The sequence below is a fragment of the Platalea leucorodia genome (genome assembly GCF_965183815.1).
Source record: "Platalea leucorodia genome assembly, chromosome: 13".
Classification (NCBI taxonomy): Eukaryota; Metazoa; Chordata; class Aves; order Pelecaniformes; family Threskiornithidae; genus Platalea; species Platalea leucorodia.
This window is the reverse complement of record NC_138835.1, coordinates 14454526-14463322: the sequence shown is the minus strand read 5'-3', so window position 1 is coordinate 14463322 and position 8797 is coordinate 14454526. Positions and strand designations below refer to the sequence as shown.

Sequence of the window (8797 nt, the reverse complement as noted above, 5' to 3'; positions counted from 1 at the left end):
CTGTTATAATTGCAGTGATAATAGTCTGCTATTAATTATTAAATATTCATACCAAGTTCTGAATATGTAAAACAGTAGAAGGAATAATCCCACTTTAAAGCTGGCAAATACTCTACAGTATCTGATAAATTTATTTCCTATTGCGTATGTCCATTTTTCCCCAAAGCACATGGAAGAGATTTTATTTTCTGCAATGTTCTTCCATATGAGTCACTCCCTTTTGCTATTTTTTTTTGTCTTCCTTTTTTGTTGGTCTAGTCTGTGATGTCCAAACCCAAATCAGATGTTTCCGTTTCTCAGTTTTCAGTGAGAAACCAAGCTGAATAGTTTCGAAGATGCGTATTCACAGCTGAAGTTTGAGGGAGAAGTCCAAAACAAATTCGTCCATGTGCATTTTTTGGTAGCACATTAAATCTGATTTGATCTCAGATTCATACAGGCTCCAAATGATTTCTCTCAGGTGTGCGTTTTAGAATTACATATAAAGCAGCAAATCCTTCTGCTCTGTTCTCTTGTATTTGATATACCTCCCAAGCTGCCCTTCAGTGTTGAAGTAACCCTTGAAGAACTCTAGTTCTCAAAGCACTAGAGAGCCTGTGTGAAAAGTGTTTACTTCTGATTTTCAGCCCGCTGCTGCTCCTGGCGCTAGCCTTGTTAGGTTATGACGTACTTAGAAAGCCAGCACTACTTGTAATGTGTCTTTACAGCCTTTCCTGAAACGTTGTAACACTGCCAGTCCTTCTCCTTGAAAGATCTCAACACATTACAAAAAAGGTAAATCGTTTCTAGCAGGGGACAATCCTGCTTTTAACAATCCCTGCACATCTTTCTCATGGGAATGATTTATGCCAGTGATAATATGCTAGTACCTGCCTCCATTTGTCTATTAACACTTGGAGTGTGGGCCTGATTCCAGAGATGAGCAGAAGTTACGCTGTGCTCACCTGTATTTGAAAGTCACCATGAATATATACAGTGATCTGCCCCAGGAGTAGTTAAGTGGTCCAATTCTCATAAAACAATTAAGTGACTAAAACCAGTAATTGGTCTTCATGGTCTGATAAGCCCGATAAGGGCAGCAAAAAAGAGACGTGATAATATTGCAACATGTTCAGACACTGGAGGTGACATAAGAAAAGATCAGTGAAAAGTATGATGGTCAAACCTCGTGCACGCTCTGACGGCCAGGCTTGGACAGCAGCTGGTTTTATGTGCTCCACTACTCCGAAACGCAGAAACGCAACCTTCCAGACTTCCATTCACAGAGCAGGGGAACAGCCTCATTCCAGGCAGCAGCTCTGCAACCACGGGTGAGGGTGCACGTGTCACTGCAGATCTCGGCACTGTTGGCTCTGATGTGGAGAAGGAAGAGAGACAAGCTCGTCATTTCACGTTAGCGCACTACATAAAGGGAGGTGATGGGAAGAGGACAAGCTAACTACACTTTGTAGAGGGCCTGATAAAAACAAAACACATTCTGGAAAAAGCCTCGTGTCACCTTAACGCCCAAGCTATTTACTACAGCAAATAACCTACCAGGTACATCTGCATCAACTGGTTGCATCTGCCTGTAGGCAATATCCACCTGCTCGCATCTGTATGTCACTACGCAGGATTCATCCCATCCTTTCTAAGCAGACACTTGAGGGGCCTGGACCCGGCACATAGAATTATAGAATTGTCAAGGTTGGAAAAGACCCTTAAGATCATCGAGTCCAACCGTTAACCTAACACTGCCAGGTCCATCTATACCATGCCCTCGAGCACCACATCTATCCGTTCTTTAAATACCTCCAGGGATGGGGACTCAACCCCTTCCCTGGGCAGCCTGTTCCAATGCTTGACCACCCTTTCAGTGAAGAAGTTTTTCCTAATGTCTAACCTAAACCTCCCCTGGCACAGCTTGAGGCCGTTTCCTCTCATCCTACATGTCATGCTTGGAGACAGCCTGATATGCCCTTATACTATCTTTACACCAAAACTCAGTACCGTGAAGCAGTCGCAGAAGCCTAGAAAAAAATGAGACTGGGACTTCTTTCTGCTGCAATTAAAGGTTAAACCCTCTCTATCATCTCAGTGCAGGAATACGGGACAAAGCATCCTGATTATCCTTCTCTATGCAGCTCTCACCTTTGCCAGTGGCTGCCTTGGATTCTCCTTGAGATTCCTCCGTGGGCCAGACACTCCACCAGTCACGGGAAGGATTCCCCCTCAGTGACAATTTCTCACACACTGCAGGCCATTACGTGGAGGGGTTTGTTTCCTTTCCAAGCTTAGCGCTCAGTTACTGGTACCCACAGCTGGGAAGCGCAGGGAGTCCCTTCAGAGCTGGACTGGGTCACCAAGGACCAAATTCCTTTTCCTGGCACACGGAAGGGAGGAGCAGAGGGAGCCTCTGAAGAAAATGGAAATAGACGGGGCCTTTGCCTTGGAAATCTCTCTGCACAACAGGTGCCGCCTCTGTCATCCCCACCTAAATCAAAGCGACCTGACCAGCAAGCCGTGCCCCCGGCTGTCGCGACCTCGCATGCCTTTGCCTCCCATCGCAACACGCAGCACCAGTGGTCCCTGGTCCCGTGTCTGGGCGGGAGGAGCGTTCACTTCTCCCGTTTTCCCTGGGAATGACGCTAGAAAACTCTCCAGAAAATATTTTAGTTCCCTAATCAATTCTTTATTTGCTTTGGGGCTAGCACGGGCTAGGTGAGAGGCAGTCTGAAGCGCCAGCTCAACCACCGCCTTTTCTCGTTAATTTTAGGAAGGGAAACTCAGCTTTTAAAAGCTCCTCCAAGCCCGGAGTTCAGTGCAGCCACCTCCAAGAGCTGAACCTGCTCTCACGTCTCCGGAGAGCGGAGAGGCTGCGAGCCGGGGGCTGGAGGAGGACGCGGCGGCTCCTTCCCGGCCCTTCCCGCGCCCGGGGGCGGCTTCGGTGCAGCAGCTTGGCTGCTGTGCGGTCCGTGCCGGCAGCCTCCCGCCCGCCGCCCTCTCCCAGCCAGCAGGCACAACCCGAGCGCGCCACGGTCATCTCCACTCCCGCTCACTTCCCGGAGCTGCTTTGTCCCGCCGCTCCTCAGGCAGCCTCTCCCTTCACCGCCCATCGCGGGGTGTCTGTCGCCCCCGCCGGACCCCGGGAGCCCTCCGCCGGGCGCGTCTTCTCTCCCCGCGGTGGCGGGCCGAGGGGAGAGGCGGGCCGGCCCCGAAGGGAAGGGAAGGAAGGGAAGGAAGGGAAGGAAGGGAAGGAAGGGAAGGAAGGGAAGGAAGGGAAGGAAGGGAAGGAAGGGAAGGAAGGGCCGGCCCCGCTCCCCGCGCCCCTTCCCGCCCGCCCGCCCGCCGCCGCCGCCTCAGGCGCTGCCCGCCGCCGGCCGCCCCGCGCCCCCGCCGCCGCCGCGGCCCCTCTGATTGGGCGGCGGGGGAATCCCAGCGGCCCCTCTCCGCCATAAAAGGGGCGGCGGGGCGGGCGCCGCGCTCACTGCCCGCCCCCAGCCCGGGCGCAGCGCGGGCAGCGCGGGGCCGCCGCCTCCTCGTCCTCCCTCTCCTCAGCAGCGAGGCGGCGGCGGAGCGCGGCTCCCCGTCGCTCCCCGCCAAGGCGATGGCCGAGCTCAAGTCGCTGGGCGGCGAGGGGTACCTGGCGCTGGCCCCGGGCTACGGCCCCTCGGCTTTCGCTTACGGGGCTGTGCGCGGCGGTGCCGAGAGCCCGCGGGGGACCTACCCGGGGGGCGGCGGGGCGGACTTCCACCCCGGGACGCTGGGCAAGTCGGCGGAGAGCAGCGGCGAGCAGAGCGGCGACGAGGAGGACGGCTTCGAGGCCGGGGTGAAGGGCGGCGCGGCCTTCGAGCGGGAGGGCAAGCTGAAGGGGGGAGCCCTGGGCAAGAAGCCCAAGGAGCAGCGCTCGCTGCGCCTCAGCATCAACGCGCGGGAACGGCGGAGGATGCACGACCTGAACGACGCCCTGGACGGGCTGCGCTCCGTCATCCCCTACGCCCACAGCCCCTCGGTGCGGAAACTCTCCAAAATCGCCACCCTGCTCCTGGCCAAGAACTACATCCTCATGCAGGCGCAGGCCCTGGAGGAGATGCGGCGGCTGGTGGCCTACCTCAACCAGGGCCAGACGCTGAGCACCCCGCTGCCCGCCACCCTCAACCCCTTCGGACAGTCGGCCGTCTACCCCTTCGGCGGCACGGCCTTGCCCGGCTGCCCCGAGAAATGCACTGCCTTCACAGGAGCCGCCTCTGCCCTCTGCAAACACTGTAATGACAAGCCTTGACTTCTGGCTTCTTCGGGCTTTTTGGTTTTGTTTTCTTCTTTTTTTTTTTTTTTTTTTTTTTTCCTGTGCACTTTTCTTTCCACTACCATCAGCCCTGGCTTCCTACCATCAGTTAAGTCTGGGTTTTCTTTTTGTTTGCTTCTCTTAAATACCCCCTCCCCGTACCCCATTTGGAAGTATTTGGCAGTTTACATGGACCCCAAAAACACCCACTCTCAACTTTCTTTAGTTACCCCCCACATGCAACTCCATCTGTAGAGTTATTTCCTTCCCAGCCTGTTAATGGACTGTGAGCATAATGTTGCTTTTCTGCTTGCTCTGATCTACAAAGTTTTTGAGCGGTTTTTAAACTAAACTATAGAAAAACAGGGAGGGAGAGAGATCTGGAAGCAGAAACTTCGTGAGTTTTCTTTGGCGTGATCAAGCTGTGTTAAAAGTAGCTTAAAAGGAGAGGGGGGGAAGCAAAATCCAGCTGCAAAACTATGCAATGTTTCAGAATCATGGGGGGGTCCTGCGTAGCCAGCTGGGGTCGGACTGCAACCGCGAAGCCAAATGAAAATGTCGTTTGGTCAGCTCCTGGGGGGGCAGGGCGAAGTTCGATGCTCTTGATAACACAATAGATGCTTCAAAATGAGATGCTTCTTATTTTTTTGCTTTAGGAGAAAAAAAAAAAGAAAGAAATGAACCCGTTCTTGAACTGAGAGGAACCTGTGATTGTATGCTAATGCTTGCTTTTTGCCTGTTTCTCAGCTTGGTTACGTTTTCCAGATGATTTTCCAAAGTCGTTGCTCATCATGACAAACAAAGCAAAAGGTCACTTAACATATTTATATGTATTTATAATAAATAAAAGACATGAATAACCACTTTCTCTGTCCTACATGTCTCTCAAACCAGCTGGCAGTCAAAGCAAAACCCCTGCTGAAGTAAGGTAAAGTGGAGACGGACGTGGCAGTCCTTTGCGGAGGAGCAGCGTAGTGAAGTTAGGCAAATGATCAGAATACTTGGAAAAAGCTTGTGGACGTTCAGCTCCTTATCAGCAGGGATTTGCTTTTTCTCCAGTTTCTCGTGAATCGTGAGCGCACAAAAAAATGTTGTTTATCCCTGACGTTTAGAGTTAAGTAGGTAGAGATTTAGCTTGTGTATTTTGACACTTGCTGGAGAATGCTGTGCCCTGAAAGTGCTGTTTAAGGGGTTATTGTAGCACCGAGCTTAGCTCCGAGGACATCCATGTAAAACATGGCAGGGAAGGGAATCGCTTAAAGACTCTGCTTATCCCTTTGGCTCAGTTTTACATTATATTTACGGCTTGACCATAGACCTGTGTGTGGGGTTCGGGCTATTTAATACCATGACTAAACTAATAATCTCTCGCCAAGTATTGACTGTGTTAGTACAAGTTACAAAGCGAGTCCCTCGCTGGCTAAGTTTTTGATGTTGCTTGTGTTGGTTTACTTTGGTTTTCTGGTTTATGATGTTTAATGCTTTGGTGCCTTGTATGCTTCACTAGTCATTATATAATAATAATAATTGAGGTGCATTCAGTGATTTCTGTCCAGATTGGAATACCCACCCAATGTCAGCGCAACCACATAAACTGGTACAGTCGCAGCCTGAGGGGCTGGAGCTGTCCGTGGCCATTTGTGTTAGGAGTGGGGTGTAACTATTTAGGGTTATTAAACCAATTTCCATGCCTGTCGCTAGTGTTATGCTAATTTGAAAAGGACTGCCATCCCTCTAAAGCCGCTTGTCTATGGCACTTAATTTTAATTAATACAATTCCGAAAGGCTTTTTGTGTTTGGAAAACGAAGTGTGTGATTAAGCTTCATTCATAAAGACATATGTTGAAAACTGGTTCCTGCTCATTGCCATTTTTGTATCTTCATTTCTTCTTTTTTTACAGAATAGTTTTACAGAACAGTTTATCTGTTGTACCTTTTTCCATAAAAGAAAATCTTGAAAATACTCTTAAAAGGCATCTGATGAAGCAAAAGCCGACCAAAGCCACTACGGAAGCAAAAATGACTGGAAACTGCAAATCAGCAAAGATCACTTAAAATTTTGCAGACTGAGTTGTTGCTAGATAATATTTTGGAAAAAAGGTCAGTTTAATGGAGAATCATGATTTTTAGGTAAATGTTTATTACTTCTGGTTAGAATTACAGAAGACTGAGCAGTTGGGAATATTTAAATGGAGATTAGTTTCACTGTTCATTTTTCGCCAAAACTTAAATAGCCGGAGAATAAAGTATTGAACAGCTTAATAATAAATATGAGTTTGGTTTGGTTAAAGACACTGACAATAATGGAATTTATAACTGCTTCTTTCTCAAATAATTATGGCAAAAAATGTGGCTCGCTAATTTCAGAGCCTAAAAAAGTCTTCATAGTCTTAGAGACAAGCTATTTTTGGAACAATGGGTTTTAGCACAGTGATTGTTTAATTCTTTTCCTATGATTTACGTGAGTAAAAAGCTTGCTCATATTACCGTATCTACCTAGAATCCTAAAAATCCACCTTCTGAGAGTCCTTGAAATATTCAGAAGGCTCTTTGAGAGCCCACTTTGAATTAAACGATCTCAGGAGGCTAAATGTGGAATTTCAAATGCAGAAGATAAGACCTGCATTACAGGAAATTTTGATAGAAAAAGTAGCAAGCTTGAGTATCTAAGTACTGTTAAAAGGCTAGGTATTAAAAACAGAAAGGAAGAACTTATCGAAGCAATACTAGAGGAACCTGTAAATCACTGTTAAAATCAACCTTAAAGTACAGGTTTGTTAATTCAAAAGTAAAAAGAAGTCCAATCATAACTTTTCCTGCAACAAACAAATTAATGTTGAACTAAAACAAAGTTGACTAACTCCTCAGTTAGTCTGAAGGTTCGGTCCTGTGAGCTGCTTCCAGCCACCACGGACTTGTAGGGTCTGAGCTCTTCTCATTCAGGCTTGAACCCCACGCGGAGCCCTTTGCCTTGCCCGTTGGCAGGAGGGCGTCTCTTCCGCTGTGATTTACGCTTTGTGCTGAGCTGCTGCTAAAACCGCTGCCAAGTGAATGCCTAATGCCGCTGGAAAGATGATTTTGTTGGGAGGGGATGAACTAGCGTCTGATTATTGCATTTGTGCGCATGAAGGATCGGTGCTAACCTTGCAAACGTGCATGGTTATCCTGGGGATGAGATCCCGTAACTTGTCATTTGTTTTTCCCTTTCTCTCGCATATGGAAAAAAAAATTATTTTGTGTACCATGTAAGGTTTTAAGTGTCTGCTTCCAGCTGGTGTTTCACAGAATATAAAGGGAGCACTTCAAAATGCTGAAGATCTGTTTTTCTGCTCAAATGTTCTCGTTACGGTGCCTGCTTTTTTTCCAAGCTGGATTCACGGTGTACGCTCAGATGGAACTGAAATACAGATCATGTGTTCTAATGTACTCGTTATCCTGGTATGTTCATACTTCAAAGAAAACATAATGCCAACTTTTAATTAAAGATAATATATTGTTTTCTAACCTCATTTAGTTTTTCTTTAAACTTCAAGAACGATCAGCATGAGGCGTCATTAGGAAGAGACGCAAAGAGGAGGTGCTGTTCCAGTGCCCGTTGCTTTTGTAAGCTCTGTAATTGTAGTCACTAACCAAAACTGATGTTTCACCTACCAGTATAACCTTACTAATAGGGAGTTGGAAACGCTGTCAATTTGCACTGCATCAATCAAGATTTAACATTAGCGGTCTTGAGCTTGTGAGGTAAAATCTTATTTAACCAAATACAGGGAAGCAACAGGTTTGAAGATGGAGGTCCTGGAAGGCAGGTGTCTACTTCAGACACCATCAACAAGTTAAATCAGCTGGAGTTCTGAGAGAGAAGCCATGAGAATCATGGGGTTTTCCTTCTTCTTTAATCCGTATCGCTGATTTTCTGACGTATTGTCACAGTATCTGCCTATTGCTGCATTGCCAAGCTTGTTTCCGAGACTTTAGAAAGTGATGGGTCGTTGTTCTCAGATCATTTTGGGATTGTTCTTTACAGATGTGTTTCTATAATTCCCACTCTAAAACGGTAGCTGACGTTTTACAGGGGTGAAATGAACGTAGGGTCCGATCCTGCTGCTGTTTCACTAACTGGCAGCATTTCTGGTGATGCTAGTGACAGAAAGATGGGGCCTGATGCTTCAGAGCACAGCGGTGGTTCCCAAAACCAACACACCAGAGGACCAGAAAAACCTGTACAAGCTTTATCCCTTTACTGTATCAGCCCTGCAGCAGAACTGCAGAGCGTAGGGCACGGTGGATAAAGACCTCGCTTAAACGCTTTCGCGGTTCTCCAGACCAAGCCTGCTTATTGCCGGCTCAGCAGCGAGAGAGTCGCGGTGCGTGCCCTGCAAGGTTGGGTTCTCACGTACGGCAGGCTTCTAGTCGAGTTTTCCACAACTCGGATTATTTCGCTTACAATTTAGGAGAACAAAACCAAGCATTCCACATTGCGCTTTTCCCTCCTGCTTCTATAGCATATGTTCAAACAAGTGTGTTTCCTGGACG

The 8797-nt window shown here is 47.9% G+C and overlaps 1 protein-coding gene across 1 annotated transcript; it reads left to right on the top strand.

Moving 5' to 3' along the window:
* Positions 1–3586: 3586 nt before the first annotated feature.
* On the top strand, positions 3587–4261 carry BHLHE23 (basic helix-loop-helix family member e23; the record flags this gene model as incomplete). Its single annotated transcript, XM_082325784.1, has 1 exon — positions 3587–4261. The coding sequence occupies one exon, from the start codon at positions 3587–3589 to the stop codon at positions 4259–4261; it is 675 nt and encodes a 224-aa protein (XP_082181910.1).
* Between the last annotated feature and the right edge of the window lie 4536 nt (positions 4262–8797).